At 39.5% G+C, this 20,857-nt stretch overlaps 4 protein-coding genes across 5 annotated transcripts; 2 read left to right on the top strand and 2 right to left on the bottom strand.

The window, feature by feature from the left end:
* Window positions 1-127: 127 nt before the first annotated feature.
* Window positions 128-3,740, top strand: ccdc127a (coiled-coil domain containing 127a). 2 transcript variants are annotated; one of them, XR_014569012.1, is made up of 5 exons: window positions 128-215; window positions 1,390-1,505; window positions 2,176-2,420; window positions 3,005-3,418; window positions 3,454-3,740. XR_014569012.1 is itself a non-coding variant. In XM_083760757.1 (4 exons), exons 2-4 carry the CDS (start codon window positions 1,400-1,402, stop codon window positions 3,332-3,334), a joined length of 681 nt encoding a protein of 226 aa, XP_083616883.1. In that variant the 5' UTR covers window positions 128-215; window positions 1,390-1,399; the 3' UTR covers window positions 3,335-3,740. The 2 variants fall into 2 exon arrangements, 1 of the variants encoding a protein (XP_083616883.1); XM_083760757.1 differs by having other exon boundaries at window positions 3,005-3,740.
* A 4,263-nt stretch (window positions 3,741-8,003) lies between these two features.
* Window positions 8,004-9,273, bottom strand: LOC310855836 (telethonin). The gene is made up of 2 exons (XM_083760996.1): window positions 8,844-9,273; window positions 8,004-8,430 (listed from the first exon to the last, which is right to left on the bottom strand). Exons 1-2 carry the CDS (start codon window positions 8,975-8,977, stop codon window positions 8,022-8,024), a joined length of 543 nt encoding a protein of 180 aa, XP_083617122.1. The 5' UTR covers window positions 8,978-9,273; the 3' UTR covers window positions 8,004-8,021.
* Window positions 9,274-10,941: 1,668 nt separating this feature from the next.
* Window positions 10,942-14,455, bottom strand: mrpl32 (mitochondrial ribosomal protein L32). The gene is made up of 3 exons (XM_083760995.1): window positions 14,275-14,455; window positions 13,912-14,123; window positions 10,942-12,462 (listed from the first exon to the last, which is right to left on the bottom strand). The coding sequence occupies exons 1-3, from the start codon at window positions 14,387-14,389 to the stop codon at window positions 12,214-12,216; spliced, it is 576 nt and encodes a 191-aa protein (XP_083617121.1). The 5' UTR covers window positions 14,390-14,455; the 3' UTR covers window positions 10,942-12,213.
* Window positions 14,456-14,739: 284 nt separating this feature from the next.
* Window positions 14,740-20,523, top strand: LOC310855508 (proteasome subunit alpha type-2). Its single transcript, XM_083760533.1, has 8 exons — window positions 14,740-14,794; window positions 16,263-16,339; window positions 17,979-18,111; window positions 18,280-18,402; window positions 18,667-18,748; window positions 19,089-19,162; window positions 19,387-19,444; window positions 19,588-20,523. The coding sequence occupies exons 1-8, from the start codon at window positions 14,754-14,756 to the stop codon at window positions 19,702-19,704; spliced, it is 705 nt and encodes a 234-aa protein (XP_083616659.1). The 5' UTR covers window positions 14,740-14,753; the 3' UTR covers window positions 19,705-20,523.
* The last annotated feature ends 334 nt before the right edge of the window (window positions 20,524-20,857 follow it).

The following is a 20,857-nucleotide window of genomic DNA, read 5'->3' as shown; positions in this document are numbered from 1 at the left end:
TTTTATATAGTAAAACGTACATATAATATATATTTTTTATAATACGATAAGTACACACGTACTTTATAACATTTGGATTTAAAGAGGGGACCCCAACTTTACATTCCCTCTCACCCCCTGAAGGAATAGTACAGGTGTGCTGTTTTCGGTTGTCAAACAACAATATTGCGTAAAATATTAGGAAACGCATAAAGTGACCTGGGCTTTCACTCAAGGTGAGATACAAATCGATACGTTGATGTACCATAAAACTATATGGTTGTGTTAATAAGCTGCTGTGCTCAGAAAATGTATGTCTACGCAAGCTTCTGGGCTCACGGGTAACTAACCTAGCATCCACGAATGCTAGTCTTGTTTGGGGGATTGCGTGATACAGTACTAATAGTAGGCTGGCCTGACGGTCCGGTTACATTTATTGGTTGCTTGATAAATATATAGTTCTAGATCTAGAGCATAACTGCTGCCTTTGAACCAGTCAACATGTTACGAATAGCCTGGGCCTGTTAGTTAACATTAGGCCAATTAATTGAAAACACAGGATCCCAATGGAAACAAGCTTTATTGGGTTCAATCCTGTATATTTTGTATTAAACTGTGTTCTTCTATGCTTTTTTTGCACAGTTAAAAGTATTCAATCAATCAATCAAATAATCAACCAACCAATCAATCAATCAATGTCATATATTGAGAACTCATAGGCATTTCAAGGCAATTTCATTTTGTATCCTGAAACCTGTTCTAGCCATTATGATGAATGACCATGCACTAAAACAAATGCTTCATTTGGTTTTTTTATCAGACAGGAGACAGCTAGCTGAAAGGTTAAGCTACTGTTACTAATTCATGATATTTGTATTAACTTAAAGTATAGTAACTTATAGTATTAAAAGATTATGTACTAGTTATTGAGACCACCAGTTTCATGAAAAATTAGTAACAACTTATAAGCAGTAGCCAACATGTTAAAGATAAACAGAACATGTTAAAAAATAATGTTGTATTATAATGTATTATTATTGATTGAATACAGTTGAAAACAGTTTGCAAAGAGAGGTACGGTGTCGTACAGATTTATACGAAAGAATACTAGGATAAAACTAAAGGATAACCCAGATAAGCTCTCAGAGCTTGTTTCCATTAGGGTCCTGTCTGTGTATTCAATTCATCGAGACGTTTAAATAGAAACAATAATGCAACAAGAGTAGGAGGGTAAAGGCCTATTCATACTCCAGTTTTTTACATACACCGAAACGTTGGTTAATAAAAACAGATGTTTGGGACGTGACATCATGTTGTAGTTTTTACCTAAAACTGGAGTATGAATAGGCCTTAAGGAGCCACACTTAAGTCCAATAATAAAAACTGCAATTGTTACTTTTTTGACAATAGCCTAGACTTCATGAACAACTTGAATATCCCCTTTGGGAATAATGAGCCAGAACCAAGAGGAGGAAACCAATGGAACTATGCCCTACTGGTTCCCATGCTGGGACTGGCTGCATTCCGTAAGTTACTCACTCACAATAAATCATTGGTGTCAATATCTGGCACCTAGGTGCCAGATATTAAAAATATCAACTCAGGAATTTAAAAAATCCCCCAAAAGGTAGCACATCCATAGATGGAAATGTGAGTACTTTGTCCTCCATTGATTTGAAAATGTGGATGTGCTTCCTTTTTTGGGATTTTTTTAAATTCCTACTTGTTCTATGTATACTGGACTTTGGGTCTAGCACTCCACTGAGAAAACCCATTGTTGATGCACAACCTTTCTTATTTAATTAAAAATAGCATCTAGTTGCTTTCAGCTACTCAAGGAGTGTGAGAGTGAGTGAGTTGAGATTGTAATGGATTTTGAAGATGAGAATACTAACTGTCTTGACTGCATTCACATGAGTCAGACTCATCACAGATCACCTGTTGGTCGTCTTCAAGATCTAGCAACTGTTTGGAGCAGTATCAATTCCAATGTGGTCGGATAGACAAGATATGTGTCAACCACATACAGTAATCATTTTCTTTTGTTGTTTCTGTTGCAAACTATTTAAGCCAAAGTATGATGGAAAAGTTGATTACTCGTATACCAGTCTCACACACATTTTACATCATACAATTCTACAATTTACAAGACTGTCCATTGATTTTCTGCTAATACATTTGTCCAAAACCCTTCAGGTTGGATCTGGAGCAGGGAGACTCAAAAAGAGATCCGTAACTTTAAAGAACAGTACAGCAAAGAAATGCTGACAGAGATCAGTGAAATGGAGGTACGGTACAGGGAGACCCTGACAGCGGAGCGTAAGCACATGGCCAAGCTGGAACTGGAGCTGGAGAAGGAGAGGCAAAGAGTTGAAGGCTACAAGATGGCACTAGTCTCCCAGAGCCAAAAGCTCATAGAAGAAAGGAAACAATTACAGCAGGTGAAAGGTTTTTGTCAGAAAGAGAGTGATTAAGAGGGAAAGCCTGGTAGTTTCTTGCGCTCTGCATAGCAGACATGCATGGTAGTTGGGGGTCCCTATTTATAAATTACACATATGCAGGAAATTGAGAGAAGCAAAACAAGCAAAAATCTATAAATATAAATCCACAAATATCCCAGAGACTGTCTGTCCGGTGTCATTTCTCTCTTGCCCTATTGTTGCTTTACAAAGATTCAGGACACTAAAGGCTCATTCATAGTCTGGATTTTCGGTGGTGAGGTGACCACCGCTCCGGTGGTGAGCTGACCACCGGAGCTGAAATAACGTTGAGCGGTGGTGAGTAAAAACAGAGAGAAGGGCTGGAGCGGTGGTGGTGGTTTGCTCTTCACCGCGGCTCGTGACGTCATGTTGTAGTTCGGTGGTCACCTAACCACCGGAAATCCAGACTATGTATGAGCCTTTACTCTGTCCTTTCTCTTTGTAAATTGTAAAATCCTTAGTATTAACTGATGTATGGGTCCATTTGGTGACATTGCTCTGGATAAGAGTATGTGTAATGCTTGTAAATTGTTCTTCACTGTAAGGAACGAGAAAAGGAGTGGCAACAGCGGGCCACAGCCACGCTGAAGGAGCTGGAGGATCAGCTTATGCAACGACAGGATGCCTATTGCTCCCCCTTCCTTCCTCGAACGATCCGGCTGGAAATAGAGAAGAAAATGCTGCTTAAGGCCACCAGGGAGCCCATCGAGGGAGTCCCGGATCTGGAGGCAGATCTGAAGAATATTTTTGAAAACGACAAGCATTGTGCAAAAAATAGAAATGTGGACCAGAGGAAGAATGGTAACCTCATGTGGGTATATCTCAAATACTGGCAGGAGCAGGTCAATGTTCAGAAACATGATACTGCAAAGTAGGTCAGATCATATAGGTCAATCTCTAAGTGACCATAGAAAAAAGCTGGTATTAGCACCATTCCCAATCTACATGATGGAAATCGTGTTTTTCATCCTTGGCAAGAGTAAAACTGTATGAGATTTGAAATTGAATGGGCCGTTTAGTGTATGTCTGATTTAAAACATAATAATAATTAAAGGGAAATTTCAACCAGATCCATATTTTGTTTTTTCCATTGAGCACTTTTCGTCAATCATATAGCACCTCATGCCCCTTGCTATGATGAATATTGCACTACCAAGTACCTACAGTATTTGAAGTGTATATGTTATTAAATTATTATGATGTTCTTTTTCAATGTCTGTTTATTTTGTATTTATTTTGTACAATATGCTGTTTTTACACTGCATTAAAATATCAACACTTGACCTGACATCAGTGAATTTATGTCTAGCTGTATGGGCCATGTGGATTATATTGTTATATATTGTTAATTTCCCCCAGTTCTACTTTTATGATTTTGTCTGTCTGTCCAATTAGAACTCTCGTGTTGCCTGCATTGCACTGCACTCCAGATGACAATGGCTACGTTTACATGAAGGGTGATCATTCCGAATAAATACTTCAGAATAAAATACATCCGATGTAATGTTTTTTGCCACGAGTTTACATGGGAAATGGTCATTCCGAATGAGTGTTTATATGGAGAAGTGATAGAAGACATGATACATGTTAATTCACGTGAAACTACGCCATCTGTTGGACACATAAAATATAGGCAGTTCATTCATTGTGACTTTCAGACGAAAGACGACACTTTGAAATCCCATCATTTCATTCCGCAGTAGTTTTGAGGCTGCTGCTTGGATAGGGACGGACATATTATGTTTACCGTCTTTTTTTCCCCACCTGCTCCGCTGGGAAGGTGATCATCTCGTTTTTATGTGTAGCCTACTTTATTATCTACAGCACGGCCAGGGCACGCAACACACTGATTATTATTGTATCGGGTCGCTCGTTATTTTTGAGAGAGAGAGAGAGAGAGAGAGAGAGAGAGAGTGTGAGAGAGAGACCGTTGAACACACACACACACACACACACACACACACACAAAATGCACGAAATAACGCGCTCTATGTGCAAACTCCTCGGCGCGCCTTGGATATGAGGCTTATGAGCGCCTTGGAGTTGGAGCGCAATGGAAATGAGCATGCTCAGAAAGACCAGAATGAATTTACATCCGAAGCAGTGTATACATGAGTCCAATTTTCTTTCAATCGCATTGAAATCGGAGTAATCCGGCCAGTGACATCGGAATGGTTTTTAGATCGCATCGAGCGTTTTCATTCGGATGTAAGTTTTTGTAGGTGTTTACATAACAACGTTTAATAGGATTGAACTTCTATTCGGAATGAAAAGGGGATTTAACTGCTCATGTAAACGTAGCCAATGTCAAACAGCCAATTGAATGGTGTCTGACACTGTTCACACACAAGTGAATTGTTATTGGCTGTAGCTACTAATCAACTAATACATGTGCGCAGCACTACATGCGTCATAAGTGGTGTGAGGTCAACAGTAATTTAACGTAACCGTGAACTGTGACTTTGACTTTGATAAGAGTGGAATTACAGAAAAGAAACAACAGTCAAATAGACATACTGTTATCATGGTCTTGATATTCTCATGCCAATTCCTGCACTTCCCATCCCATGTTATACTTTGTTTTCCCCTTCCTTATGTTCTACATGATGTACAGTATACCATGATTTGGGTTGCCCAAGTCACTGTCTTGCCATATGTATCACAGCTACTTCAGTCAGTGTGATGTCTAATGTCTAATTACTCCTACTTTATATTGTATCTATTTGGATGCACACCTGGTCTCTACATCTCTATGTAACATATTGGGTCTTGCCTTGACCGCAATGTCGTACATAAAGAAAATAATGGATTAAGAACTACATTGAAATGATATAGACAGAAACCAATTGGTTAATAAATTATTGTTTTAAAAGATTATGTTGGTGTTTTTATGGCATAGTAGGCATACACATTTTTGTGAAGGTAAAAGATTCAACTCATAATTAAGTCAACTTTATTGATGTTTTGGACATGTAAAGGAGGATACAACACTTGATTTATTTGCCATAGCAATGCTGTTGCCAATAAGTTATGGTTTGTTGTTTGCTTTAAAATGGAAAGGAGAGGTCGCACAACTTGTAGTCCCGATGCCAAAAAAACGTTTTATTTGCCAATGTTTCCACAAACTTGTTGGCCCATAACATAACTTTTGTTAGCAAACAAAGCAGCCTGTTCAATTTGGTGAACAAGCATGCTGCACAGCACATAACATATTCAGTATACATACAGTACTTAAAGTTTTATGTAAGGCACATTGAATTGCCTTTCTGTTAAAATGTGCTATTCAGTATCCAAATAAACACACTGGATCTCAGCTGGAGAAACATGTTTGCATGCATGCATGCTGCCTTGCATGCTGTGTGCTACTGTTGAGTCTGTCACTCACTTTGACTGATTTATGGCATTGTCTTTCTGTTAAAATCCAACTATTTTAATTTAAGAACTCTGGACATTATTAGGTCATTGTTTATTAACTGTGCACACGTGTAGCCTATTGTATGTCAGACTGTATGTCTGTCACCCCACAGTCACAATCCTTTAGTGATTAGGCTGTGGAAATATTCACACTACTTTTACAATGCGTTGTCAACACGTGCTGAGTTGACAAAGATTGACAGATTTCGTAGAAGACTGATAGTATGATGATTTAGTAATTAGGCTGTGGAAATATTCACACTACTTTTGGATTTGCAGGCCCGGCGCCACGGGGGGTAAAGGGGGTATATAGTTACAGACAAAACAATGGTACATTTCCAGCCATTCAATTAAATTCCATTGCTTGAAAGGGAGGAAGTAAGGATGCATCTTAATACAGGATGCAGCAGCATCTTAAAGGACAACCAAGGTTCATGTTTTAGGTTGTTATTAGAGAAACTAAAAGATGAGTCTTCATTTTTTCTTTCATTTGCTTCCTTCTTTTGTTTTAGGGATTTTAGCTCTTTTTGACAGGGGGGCGGGGGCATTCGAGCATGGGGCTAAATAAATTATGTCAGTTTGTCACATTCAGTAGATCCTGTGATCTTTTGTGGTCAGATGTAATTTCTTGGGGTTTATTAAGACTATAGTAAATAATAAAATAATAAATCGCCATAATATTTTGTAAAAAAATACATATTTAGCCCCATGCTCGAATGACCCCGCCCCCCTGTCAAAAACTGCAAAAATCCACAAAACAAAAGAATGCAGCAAATGAAAGAAAAATAACACTCACCTTTTAGTTTCTCTAATAACAACCTAAAACATGAACCTTGGTTGAAAAAAACTAAAGTTGTCCTTTAATGATCTCCCATCTAGAACTGGAAAAACAACATTCCTCACATATAGGCCATCCTTGGTGTGGGGAGGGGTGCTAATGTCATTGTTGCAGTGGTCAGGGTGCTTAAGTGGGCAGCTACTGTAACTAGCCTATTTATTTGTTTGTAAAAATGTCAATAATAAAATATATATATTTTTATATTTAGCAATTTTGGAATCCATGTAATAATAACAATCACAATAACAATACTACTAATAACAATCATAATAATACCAATAAGCTTCTTTGTAAACTCACTCATTTACAAACAAGCTCACATCAGAACAATAATCCATGTAATAACAATAATAACAACAACAATAATAATAACAACACTAATAACAGTACAGTACAGTACAGTGGACAACATTACAGTACAGTGCAATACTAAGGAGTGCAGTACAGTACAATACTAAGGAGTGCAGTACAGTACAAAGGGGTACAGTACAGCACTCGCATCGCCCTCCCGCTATTGCCTTCTTCTCATTTGCCATGCATCGAGGATGCGCTAGGATGAGCGGGCCACAGGCCCGCGAAATTCTAGTTACAATAATTACTAATTCTAATAATTACTTATCTGAAAATATGGTAAATGTATAGGAAATTCTACTTCTAAACTTCAACTGCAGTTGACAATGTGATAAGTAAGTTTCATATTATTCATCAATACAGTGTCACCAAACATGATTATATTACAATGTAATCATAAATAGATAGATAGATAGATAGATAGAGTTTTTATTAAAGTGTCTTACATCATAAGATGCCCAGCCCGCACGGGCTTACAAGACACTCACAAAATTGTACATATATAATAATACATATACACAAATAGACAGTTACTCTTGGATACATCGTTCTCCAACGTAACTGCCATGCCTTCTCTATAAATTTTCCAAAAACAAAAACTATCAATTGCTAGTTGCTACTGTTGTATTTGTTTTCTCACCAAATACTTAACTTACCGGTATACAGAACTTATTTCCTATTAAAGAACATCATACATCAGTCATATTACCTTCCACTTGCTCATACATTGTAAAATCACTTTCATTTGATTTTCATCAGTATAAACTGGTCTTCAAATTGATCTTAATATCTTCCCATCTCTGATACCATCCTCCCGCCACATACATCCTTTCCTGCACAGTGCACACACACTCTCTCTCACACACACACACACACACACACACACACACACACACACACACACACACACACACACACACACACACACACACACTACACACACCATGCATGGAACCCCCTCACTCCCGCTTTGGAACCCGATGAGAAGTCTCCCTTGGAGATGACATGAGGCTGGAGGCTCTGAAATTCACTCTGATTGGCTTGGTGAGTTTTGGAAGGTCTTTAGTGATTGTTGAGACCTCCTGTTTATCCACACACACACCATTAGTCACATGGTCCTGTCCCTCCATGGACCAGCAGGAGGAGATGGCTCGCAGTGTATTCCAGGGGGATTCTGCCCTTTGGAGCTTGAAGACCGGGGTAAGTAGGGACGTTTCCAGTGGCAGGTGGTGCTGGTGGTCTTTCATGACTCCTCCCTGTATGCCAAGCCTCAGTATTTGACTGGGACATCTAAGAACCAGGAAGTGGATGACCTGTTGCTGCTCATAGCTCTCTCTGCGAGAGACATCTTTCTCAGACAGTGTCAGCCTGACACACACACGCACGCGCACACGCACACACACACACACACACACACACACACACACACACACACACACACACACACACACACACACACACACACACACACACACACACACACACAATTATTTTTTGATAATACATGTGATATAGAGCATAGCATAGATATTAGGCATACGCATACCAGTTTTACCTTCTCAACTTTCTCAGTGTTAAACTGTGACTGAAGAAACAACTAATCCAAATTATTGATGATTATGGAAGGATACATGAAAGCTGCTATTTTACTGAAACCACTGTAACCATACATTACACATTAAGTTGGTGTGTATTAAATGGAAGACATTATAGTAATAATACAAGATACCACTCCACAGGATAATAGAATAATAATAATACAAAATTATGCATCCACCTACTGGTGCTGTGGTCTTGTCTCCATTACCAGATCTAGCCAATTTTCTTGGTATCTTTCTCTCTTAAGCTGGTCATCTTCTTGAACATCAGAATGGGAGTTCACCAGGTAGCTTCCTCCTCTGCTAACACAATGCATGGTGAGTTGTTGAGTAAGCTGTGTGTAAAAAGAAAAATGGTCTGATTCCTTATTCTTGTTCAGAATTAAGTGTCCACGGCCACAGGAAGATAGTGAATCAATCTAGTTGCTGTGACTATATATCTCCTCTTTGTAAGAAACGAATAATTTGTATTATGCAGATGTCCTACATCATTAAGATATCGATAAAAATCAGGATGCGTGTTTTGGTCCTAAGTCCTAAGTCACAGATTTACTGATCTACTGTATGTGTGAGAGAGACTGATCTAAGTTATGATTGTGTGCGTTTGAGTCTGTTGTGCCGAAGGGTCTGATATTTTGTGTGTTGCGCAACCACTTAAATATAAAGTTCTGGTTTCTATTCTTAGTCTTCTGCATCACACTGTAATGAACTCTGTGAATGTCCCCACTTCATCCATCCTGAAGGTTAGTTTCAGTAGAAGTGTGTGTGTGTGTGTGTGTGTGTGTGTGTGTGTGTGTGTGTGTGTGTGTGTGCATGCGTTCCCAGCTTTGGTGTCTAATATGACCACATTAATTTGCTATTTCATTCAGAAAGAATCTACTGCTAAGACCACTAGATCAGAATAAATCTTTTCACACTCCTCAGATTTCTCTCACATTGATCAGAATGATCACTTGTTGAGGATGTATATAGGTGAAAGCAATTTGATCACAACTCACAGTCAATTTTTACCTAAAAATATACTTTGTCACCTGCCTGTGTGCAAATTAAACTTGACTGATGATACTGTGCTATGCTGTGTATGTATTGCATTTGTTAACTACCCTAGCCTGGCTATATACGTTGCTGACCCAAGTCCCCCAGGTGTCTAGACTAAGTTCCCTCCTTTTTCCCCTCTACTGTATTAAATCCTCTTCACCGAAAATATCTAGTGTTGCTTGTAGAATGTTCTCCCAAAATAGGGAGGCTAGTGAGGTTCATTCTTGTGGTTAAATTGTACTTTGTTCATCAAAATAGTACAAACCACAGCCATGAGCACAGAAATTATAATGCTCTGCATGGACCAAAAGATGACTTCATGGGCCATGGCCTTGAACTATAGGCATGGCATTGATGCATGCAGGATATCCATAAACGTTCCTGGCCGGCTTCTGGTGTACCGGTGGTACATGTCCCGCAGACCGGCACCGCTCTGCATACCAGTGGTTGGGAACCGCTGGTGGTGTCTGTCTGGCTTGTTTTTAATCATCACAAGACAGTAAAACTAAAACAAAATTCTTCCTCCAATTGCTAAGGGACTAAGGGAGCTACAGTACCATATACTCAACATCTGTTGAGCATTACACAGCTGTTTTCCTACATTTGTCATACATGAAAATACTATGAAAACTATTAATATCACAATAGTAGTACACTGTATTAGTGAAAAGCCTATATACCAGTAACTTAAGGTACACTACACAAACACATTAGACCATTAATTAGTATCAAGCGTAAATGAATGGGATCTCTTTAAGAATGAAAAGTGATCATCATAGGTCATAGTCAGGTTTCACTATTGCAGCCAAATCATTACACTTATACACAGCTGTGACATGGTGACTGATATCTATCTCATAACATTTTGTAAAGAGTTCTCAAACTGGGGAACTGGAGCAGGCTGATTTTTCCCCTTACTCCAACTAATTAAGTTCAGCTGTTGCATGCAGTCAGTCATACAGTATCACCAGAAATCTATCCCACACGTAAATCCTCTCATCATTTTCACCCTTGATACTGATCTTAAATTATTTGCACAGGAGCATCTACTGTGGGCCCAGACTTTCTCCTCCACAAAGGCAGTCTCACTCACACAATACACACATAAAGAACCTTGATAAATGCGGGGAAGCGGCCATTTTTATTTTATTCAGTATTGTTTTATTTTTATGTAAAGTGATTACAGAATTCACATGAGACTTTTAATAAAAGTTACCCTCTAACCACTTAAACGTACCCACCCTTTATACAAAATCTCTGATGAAATTAGCTGATCTACAAGCTCACAATATGCAGGCACAGGTTGTAGATCTGATATTTTCGTCATGTCTTCGTCTTGTGTTAAGTGTATTATTGTCACATTTTCACAAACAGGACAAATTCTATGTACTATGTATTTAACCCATCCTAACCACAAATACTGAAAATCATAATTTCACAAGATGATTTTCCAAAACATTGTATTAAAGATCCCAACACCAACATCATTTTTGCATCATTGTGACAGACCACATATTAGGTAATTCTACCATAATGAAATGTAACTTTGATTGCTGTCTACCGTGTTTTTATTGGACAGTGCCCAGCTTCATCTAATCTGTAAGAGTGAAACTGAGTAAGATGGACAAGATGATGTAACTGATCCAGGACACAGCACGTTCCAGGGGACACACAGACTGATACTTCATAGGTTCGTGACATGGCAACTACTTAATATGTGCCTAGAAACTATATTAATAGTTGCCACATATAGCAGTAAATTGAATCTACAAATACAGAGGAATGGCCATTCATCCAAGTTTAGAAGAGCAAAATTATTTTCCACCATGTACAAAATAGTAGTCGTCACTAAAGTACCTCCTTTAAACTTATCATAACCACATTAATTGTCCCACCCTCCAGAGTTATTTATATCTAGGATTTGTCTAATTTTGCACTTACTAAATCAGATTTCATATGGTGACATGAAATAATGTAGATTAATAAAAAACTATTTAAAGCTAGTCTGTCTTATCCTGACATGACAACACCCCTTGTATAGTATATTGGAATATACAACTCATTGGCAATGTTTTCCAGAGGTTTCCAGAAGAAGAAACCTGAAAGAGTGAAATATTTGACTAATTCCTTCTGTTTGGTGAACTCTGCTGTGAGTAATCACTTACTCTTGACTGAATACCCCTCACCCCAATATGTAAATACATTTTCTAGCTTTTCTGCCCTACTTTTTGATTAGCCTTAATTCAAAAATGAAAACTTTGCCACATTAATCTCTTCTACTCCAAAGACATGGAGTAGATGAGAGCCAGAACATAGAATGGACTTTTTACTCTGTAAGTCACACTCTTATGAACTTGTGAGCTCAAAAATAAATCAGATATAAAATAGGTAGTACTTTAGCACTTTAATTAATTATTATCAAATGAGTTTGTTTTTTATTGTCAAATAAACAGCAAATCAAATAACAGTAACAGTGTTACTGTTATATTAGTAACAGTGTTAGTTCTATTCTGCATTAGCTGAACCATGCAGGCCGTTTCCTGGTCAGCTCCACAATCCTCTTGCCTTTGTCCTGCTCCTGCGGCACCTCACCCTCATATAAGACCACGGTGTCGGTGGCGGGGGCCCTCAGTGGACCACCTTCCATGGCGTTAATCTGTCCACGGATCTTTGCCGTCTCCTTACGCACCTTCTCATAGCAGAACGAGCACAAAGTATGCTTCATCTTCAGGTGGCCACATTCTGGACAAGGTTCTATGTTGTTCTGGGAAGGCAAGGGGAGGTATTAATGAGATGGTGATGGTGAGAAAGAGCATAAGAAACATTAGATAAACGTAATGGTAAAACATATTATTCTTACTATCAATTCAGTATCGAGGTGTGAAGTGTGATACACACCGCAACAACAATGGCAACAGAGTTTATGTTAAACTTTGAAACATTTCCCCTCAATCCTTTGATCTTTTTGTAATAAGATAAGACCTTTATCTTAATCCTATTGGCTAAATTGGCTAATGGGACAGCCGGCGGACCACGTCATCACGATCATGTCACTATGACTCAACCATAAGCATAAGGAGTTCCCAATACAGCTATAATATGATGTCTAACCTCAATGTGTCTTCATGACATCAGGCACAGATCCATATGAGCACAAAAAGGGGCATGTCCATATCTGGGTATATAGTACTGATGACATCAGGGATCTCCATATACGGGCATAAAAGGGACAAGGACTGACAAGATGGGCATAATCGGTGGTGAGAAGTAGGTGTGAGGCAGAGCCATAGAGTAAGACAGAGTTATGACATTGAGGGGGCAGAAAACAGCCCGGTCACGTGGTTCATGTAACTCATTTGTCACTGTAAAGCCTATAGACTCCAATGCTTTGGAAGTGTAATGCTTTATGGTGTTTTTGTATTGAGTTGTGCTTGAAATGTACTGTAATTCTGCAAACTGTTAATAAATCAATCAATCAATGCATTCCGTAAACTTCCGGTTCAGGCCTTTGTCACTATTCGCCAGTGTTGTCGTAAAGCTCTGGTGTGAGGGACCTCTAGTTTGATGTTATTTTGTGACTACAGTATGCTTTATTCATTTAGGTAGAGGCCACTGGCCTGAGGATGCTGCTTTTCTCTACCTTATAAACACTGACAAAATACAGGGCAATGTGACAAAAAAGGTTAAATCAAGCATATCTTGAATGCTGTAGTGTATACCATTAGTACAAGTAAGACGCGCAAACGCGTGAAGCGAACGCAGCTTGTGTGTGTGTGGTTGTGTGTGCGTGTGTGTGTGTGTGTGTGTGTGTGTGTGTGCGCGTGTGCGTGTGTGTGTGTGTGTGTGTGTGTGCTACAGCTGCGCCCTGTGTGTGTGTGTGCTACAGCTGCGCCCTCTGGTGGCGGGCGGGTGGTGTAACAGTGGGACAGACACACACACAGACATTCAGCCCTTGCTGTCATAGTAAGTGGCTCACTGCGTTCGCAATAATAAACCATAGCTACTGTTCTCAATCTGCAGTTTTCCCTTTCAAAATATTCCTTCTTCTAGGATTCCACCTACAATTAAATAAAACTATCTTAAAAAGGCAAAACACATTAAAAGTATTTGACCTAGTAGTGCCACAATGTTATACTGTGCCACATTCTCAAATGTGATTGTGTGACAAAGAGTAATGATGAGCAAGATCACAGTGCAAGATCCCATCATGTACCTTGACTTTTAGGAGTTTGCTGTCGGATCTCCTCCTGGTACGATTGACCTCTATGGTGCGCCTCTTCTTGGGTGCTGCCATCCAGAGGATGCTGTCCAGCAGATCGGGGGGCTGATCTGCTCTTTGCTGGTCCCCCTCGGGCATCTCCTCCTCCTCCTGCTGGGGTACCAGCTGAGGTAGGACATGGGATCCATTTACTACCAGCGCTGGAGCTAGAGAGTAGAGAAACAACAAATGGCAAATCATTAGTGCAATTTTAAAGGTATGTGACACTCAGGAAGTAGACATCAATTCAATAACAAATAGAAAGATACATTGAACCAGAGAGAGAAATTAATCAGCACGTGTTTAAACTTAACTCACCCAAATGTCTATCAAGCCCTGCTGCTTGTAGAAGTCTGCTTTCTATCCTTAACAATGACTGTCTGAGGTTCAATACTAGACCAGCCAAACTCAGCATACTATTTGATCGCTGCATGATGTTTCCCAAACAGTTCTGTGATGCAAGTAAAGACAACACACAGAAATATATACAAGAGAAAAGACTGCGACGGTCAATGACGATTTACGTCATCGATCCGCGACAGGAGCACGAATGATTTCTGAAAATCGACGAAACACGTTTATTTTACATGACATTTTATATAACATATATATATACATATACAACGAGAGAAGACAAACTGGTGGTTTGTTAATTTATTAAAACGTAGAGAAACAGAAATATATTTGACCTGAACGTAAATTCTACCAATCATATCTATTGTTACTGCCCGAGCTTGTAACCAATCATACGTGTCGATACTGCGTGACGTCACATCCACTTCACTAGCAAAGCAAAGATGGCGGAACGGGGATACAGTTTTTCTCTCACCACATTCAGGTAAAACTTTGTTAAAAATCATCCCAAATGACCGCACTCAGCTGCAGACTTGTGGCATTTAAAGCAGGGCTTTGAGAGAGGCTTTTACATAAGAACAGATTGTTTCTGTGGTTAGAAACGAAGGCTTCGAGCGCGGTTGTTAACGATGCACTGTCATTGCCGTTCAATGAGCTAGCTGTTAGCATGTCGGCTAGTGTGTGCTTCTAATGCTCTGCAGAGGTAGACACTCTGACATAATTTAATCATGACTAAAGACCGATAAACACTAATATACCATATGTACGTAGTAGCAATTAATACATAAAGTCTCATTGGCCATGGCCAATTATGAAGCTTACCAGATGTTAGCCTTCTTGACGACAATCGGTTAAATTTTTTGTTTCAGTCTTGCCTTGTTACGTTAATGCTTTTGATCAACTTCAGGCTTATTGTCACACATCACAAGTTTACCGGTGTAAAAGAGTGGGACAAACTTTTATTGGCTATTTAAAAAATATAGTCACGAATGCAGAAAGAAACAAACTAAAAGTCACATTAACTGTACATCCTACTAATTAATTGTCAATACAATCTCAAATATTTATAACTGAATACTGTTGATGTATCTGTCCTCCCCGTTTGAATGCCCTCAAGTATTTCAATCCAAAATCTTAATTAGTTTTAATTGGATCATAGCCCTACAAGCAGAACCCAATGGTACTGAAGTTTCTGACATTTTTGAGACCCAGACCATGGGGTCCTATTCCACCTCCACCCTGCCACCGGGTACGCACACATAAATAAACGTAAATACCTTTGGATACGTCCTTCTGCGCTCTTTGACGGCTTTTGTTCGTTTGAGGGCTTCTGAATTTGTGAACTATAAGTACCTATAAATACCGCTGCGAATATCTCCTGTGGCGCGGAAGCCGTTAAGTATGTTTGACCGATTTGGTCGCTTTGATTCTTCTCTTCCTTACTTGTTTATTGACACCTCATTGTACCGCCTATCTGGCTAGCTAGTGGCTATAGCTATGACAGAGCAGATCAGAGGCAGGAACGTAGCCATGCACAAGCCACCCGCCCATCGGGAGGCGGTACAATAAACGGTAAATAAACAAGAAGAATCAAAGCGACCAAATCGGTCAAACAAAGATTAAAAATACTTAACGGCTTCCGCGACACAAGAGAATTCGCATCGGTATGTATAGGTACTTATAATTGACACATTCAGAATAACTCAAAAGAAAAGAAGACGTCAAACGGCGCAGACACGACGTTAACGACGATATTGATGTCCGCGTTCTATCATTTCAATACGAAAACACAGTTACGCACAGGGACCCTACGTAAAGTGACATCCAAATTTCAAAAAAGCTTTACGGAGGGTTCCGACAACTTCCGAGAGGAGCTAATTGGATCAGTGCATTCGTCGTATCTATATTATGCACATCATCTTACTGTAAGTTAAGTTCTGTTCCCTCTCCAGTCCTTCAGGTAAACTGGTCCAGATTGAATATGCCCTGGCAGCAGTAGCAGCTGGAGCGCCATCAGTGGGAATCAAAGGTAAATTAAATAAGCATTATTGTCACATCAAGTGGGTGAAAAATAAAGAATTGTGGAAAGACATTCTATCTTAAACAACAACAACAATTAAACTTGTTTTTTATAAGGGGGGTGGTAGTCTTCAAAAAGTTTGAATCACAAATTGGATTATTATTTTTTAGTAGCCAGCCAGTTATTTTTTACTCCCCTTTTCACCCCAATTTCGTTATTCCAATTAATTTCTCCCCACACACATTTCTCTGTTGTCACTGCTTTTGCATCTTACTGACACACCTGCCAGTGAGGAACCACTGGGATCATTGCAGCTCTAGGCCAAGCTTGAATTATCCTCTTTCAATCTGCCGAGATTTTTTTCATAAAAATCCACCGAAGACATGTTATGAGCTACTTTCTGACAAGAAATTCTGTGCATGTGATTCTTTTTCTAAGTGTTGCAGTTTGGAAGCACTTGTTTTTTTAACGGGTCACGCTGCTGCCTCCTGCGTTATGTGCAAATTCGAAACAGATGGTACACAGGGCCGTTCAGTGACTTACGACGAGTGCTTCCAATCTCCAGCACTTAGAAACAGAATTTCTTGACAGAAAGTAGCTCATAACATGTCTACGGTGGATTTTTATGAAACAAAAGCTTGGCAGATTGAAAGAGGATAATTCAAGCTTGGCCAATGATGGTGAGTTTAACGTCGTTTAATACAAGCAGATCTCAAACGCTATTTGGATGAGTAGGGAGTCAATGGAGGGTATTGCAACTCTAGATTCATCCCATTATAAAAAAATCTAGAGTTGCAAATTGCGGCTAGGTCTGGAGGTAGCGGGGTGCACGGCCAAAAAGGTTTGGGAACCGCTGCCTTAGATCATGATGCCCGACAAAGCCGGGCAAGGACTTCACCACTGCGCCACCTGAGTGCCTTACAAATTGGATCATTATGTTGTGTCCGTTTCATTATCTAGACCTGTGCCCGTCGGGCACTGGCCTACTTGGCAACGATGCAAGATTGTAACAATGAAAATGGCCCAATGGGGAATGCATAGTATACCCCACCCTGTTATGCAATACCCGTTGTAGCCGTTGTCATAACACCCATTTTAAGCCTTGTGCAGTGGTAAACGTCTGAAGAGTACAAACTGATCAAATGGCAGGTGTGGGGAATTTGCTAAATAAAGCTAATGCTGGGGTTGCCACTTGCCAGGGCAATAAATTGACTAATTTGGACCACGGTCAGAGCCTTTTCTGGTCACAACCGCCTATCCGACTGACGCCGGGCACTGTACTCTCTTGTCATCTGCGAGGCGTGTGTCAAATTTGAAGTCTGTGGGGTGAACGGTTCTCGAGTTACGTTACAGTCCTACATACATGCGCACAGAGATTTGGTGCATTTATTTCTATAAGATGTACCATTCTTAGTTCACAAACCTTCCCTTTGGTATATATCAAGCTTATGATATACGAATGGGTTTGTCTGAATTTGTTAAGTGCTAAATCAATTTTGCTTTTCTTGATTCTATTCTCTCTGCTTCAGCATGGATGGTTAAATAATAAGTTAAAAATATAAGTTAAATAATAGTCAATTATGTGAGGGGTTTATTTATTTTTTTATTTTAAGATAATTTATGTATTTATTTATTGTATTTCTTCCAGCCTCAAATGGCGTTGTCCTAGCAACAGAAAAGAAACAGAAGTCCATCCTGTATGATGAGCAAAGTGTTCACAAGGTGGAGCCTATCACCAAACACATAGGCATGGTTTACAGTGGCATGGGACCTGACTACAGGTAATAACTGGTCTGTCTCATCTCTCATTCTAAGTCAACCCGCTTACAAAACATACAGGATTGTTATGAATTGTAAATGTACAAGTTGTGGAAAGTGCTGGAAGATAACTGATGTATACATGCTGATGCTATCACACATCGTTTTGATGAGTTGTGCTCTTCTTCCAGGGTGTTAGTGCGTCGAGCCAGGAAGTTGGCCCAGCAGTATTTCTTGGTTTACCAGGAGCCAATTCCTACTGGCCAGCTGGTCCAGAGAGTGGCATCTGTTATGCAAGAGTACACACAGTCTGGGTGGGTACACACTCGCACCACACACGCATGCTCACATGCACGCGCAAATATACACACACACACACACACACACACACACACGGACGCACACTGAGCGAGATGCTGAACCCCTAATTGCAGGTTGGTGCCTTGCATGGTTTCCTCCACCATTGTGTATGACACTGTGTGAATGTAATGCACAATCTATGTGAAGCGGTTTGGATAAAAGGTGCTATATAAATGCACCAATGAAATCTGATTCAGTTTGTGTTATTTCCCCTTCAGTGGAGTGCGTCCCTTTGGGGTATCGCTGCTCATCGCAGGATGGGATGAAGACCACCCATATTTGTTCCAGTCAGACCCATCTGTAAGATTTTGTTACTCATACTTTCATTTAATAATTTAATTGCAAAAGCCTCAATGGAAGTTGTGAAGGAAGTAGGAAGTTAATCATTTGTTAAAGACGAATGCAAAGAACAGGAAATTTGGCAGGGAATTCATCTGATAACAATACTAAATACCATTTCTCTATTCCTATACTCTGCTGTCACATTGAAATAATACTTATTTCAATATATTTTTATTACATACTTTTTATTATCATACCCTGATTGCATTAATATCAATAAATGCCATCCATTATAAGTACAGTTGTTACTCACAGCATGATCTATTAATACTTTTTTTCCCCTTTCTGATATTCACAGGGTGCTTACTTTGCATGGAAAGCTACAGCCATGGGAAAGAATTATGTCAATGGAAAAACATTCCTTGAAAAAAGGTATTTTTGCTTTCGGATGATCATTAGAATATATACATTTGTCATGTCAGATGAGCAACATTTTGAACTCTAAATATGTTCATATTTAGAATTATATTAATACGTACATGTGATAGTAATAAGTTTGATTCTCCACCAGTATAACAACCATATGTATTAGATGATTAATAATTTAGATTGACTGAAATACAGAGTAATGACTGACCATCTCATCCATTCTCTAGGTATAACAATGATCTGGAACTGGAAGATGCCATCCATACAGCCATCCTGACTTTGAAGGTTTGCCTTTTGTTTTAAAGTTGTTTCAAATAGATTTTCCCACTTGATGACTCCGACCATAGACCAGCTCTCAGCAGTATCAATAATTCATAGCATCTATTATCAGTCTTGCACATACAATACATGTTTCCCTGTGTTTTTAGGAGAGTTTCGAAGGCCAGATGACCGAGGAGAACATAGAGGTGGGAATCTGTAATGAGGCCGGCTTCAGACGATTAAGCCCAGCTGAGGTGAAAGACTACCTGGCTGCCATTGCCTAAATGCACCACGCCTGGTGCAAGCGTCTCTGGTTTCGTTCCAAGTCAAGTTAAAGACATAATGGAGCAGCAGCCAATATGATGTATGACACATTATTTGGAAGGCACAGAGTTGTTGGTAATAGTTTGACCACGTTTTACTGTGTGGGCACCATGTTGCTAAGAATTATAGCAAATAACGGATAATGCCCTCTATAATTTTGCAATGACCAACAATACATCAGTTTTGATATCCACATAAAGTACTAGTTTATGGACTGGGAGCCAGCCTATGACTGAGGTTAAATACCAAACCAGCTAAACTCAGTGTTTGATCGCTGCATGTTTTCCCTATGCACGTCAAGATAACAGCCACCCAATGAATGATCTACGTCATTGACGTTGAATGGCCACCGCTCTAGTATCATAAAATGATGTGTCATATATTGAATTGGGTTTTGTATCAAATGTTTGTCCTGGTACTGGTGAAATCTGGCAGCTTTAAATTGGAATATAGATTCTGATCGATATGCTTTTTTGAATACTTTGATTTTACCATTCCCAAACCTTGAATATGCCAGAGCTGACAAATGACAAGACAGATTCCATCATAACCCATTCATACTTCATACATGTACTCAAATTGCCCCGATTGTACTTAAATTAGAGCTGCTCAGAATACACTTAACACTTATCAGGATGCAGCTTGCTTGAGTGGGATTAATTGGAACACTTGAGATTTCACCTAGTTTTACAAAATGTACCAGTTTCTTTTTTCAGTTTTCTATACTTTGTATTGTCTCCTTGGCTATCTGTGGACTTAATAAATATGTTGATAGATGACCCTTGTCTTGTATGTCTTTTTGGGTAAATGGTGACCTCTGCATGCTTGTAGAGAAGACCACTTTTTAATGCATTTCTGTTGAACATAAAATGTACATTGTCTTGGTGCATGTGTGTGGATGTGGACCATAATGTGGACATGACCTGTTTACATAATTAGACCGCGCAGAACTGCAGTTGGAGCGCGCCATAAAAATATCCGGAACCTCTTCCTGGAATATCCCTATATCGCTCCGCTTGTCAATGTTAAGAAATACCGCCGCAGCAGAGCTGCTCATTTCCCGTTCTTTCCAAACTGCTGAAGGTATTTCAACATTCCAAGTTGCTTCGCACC

This window comes from Protomyctophum parallelum (genome assembly GCF_964188405.1).
Source record: "Protomyctophum parallelum genome assembly, chromosome: 3".
In the NCBI taxonomy this organism is placed as follows: Eukaryota; Metazoa; Chordata; class Actinopteri; order Myctophiformes; family Myctophidae; genus Protomyctophum; species Protomyctophum parallelum.
Note: the sequence above shows the minus strand (reverse complement) of the source record. Positions and strands in the feature narration are given on the sequence as shown.

Excerpts from the sequence above, each read along its gene's own strand:
- ccdc127a (XM_083760757.1), top strand. The coding sequence starts at position 1,400 with ATGAACAACTTGAATATCCCCTTTGGGAATAATGAGCCAGAACCAAGA. Across the intron at positions 1,506-2,175 it reads GCTGGGACTGGCTGCATTCC|GTTGGATCTGGAGCAGGGAG; the intron begins GTAAGTTACTCA and ends AAAACCCTTCAG. Across the intron at positions 2,421-3,004 it reads AAAGGAAACAATTACAGCAG|GAACGAGAAAAGGAGTGGCA; the intron begins GTGAAAGGTTTT and ends CTTCACTGTAAG.
- LOC310855836 (XM_083760996.1), bottom strand. The coding sequence starts at position 8,977 with ATGCATTGTGTTAGCAGAGGAGGAAGCTACCTGGTGAACTCCCATTCT. Across the intron at positions 8,431-8,843 it reads GAGACAAGACCACAGCACCA|GCTGACACTGTCTGAGAAAG; the intron begins GTAGGTGGATGC and ends TGTGTGTGTCAG.
- LOC310855508 (XM_083760533.1), top strand. The coding sequence starts at position 14,754 with ATGGCGGAACGGGGATACAGTTTTTCTCTCACCACATTCAG. Across the intron at positions 18,403-18,666 it reads CAAGAGTACACACAGTCTGG|TGGAGTGCGTCCCTTTGGGG; the intron begins GTGGGTACACAC and ends TTTCCCCTTCAG. Across the intron at positions 18,749-19,088 it reads TGTTCCAGTCAGACCCATCT|GGTGCTTACTTTGCATGGAA; the intron begins GTAAGATTTTGT and ends TGATATTCACAG.
- mrpl32 (XM_083760995.1), bottom strand. The coding sequence starts at position 14,389 with ATGCAGCGATCAAATAGTATGCTGAGTTTGGCTGGTCTAGTATTGAAC. Across the intron at positions 14,124-14,274 it reads AGGGCTTGATAGACATTTGG|CTCCAGCGCTGGTAGTAAAT; the intron begins GTGAGTTAAGTT and ends TCTACTCTCTAG. Across the intron at positions 12,463-13,911 it reads GCAAACTCCTAAAAGTCAAG|AACAACATAGAACCTTGTCC; the intron begins GTACATGATGGG and ends TTGCCTTCCCAG.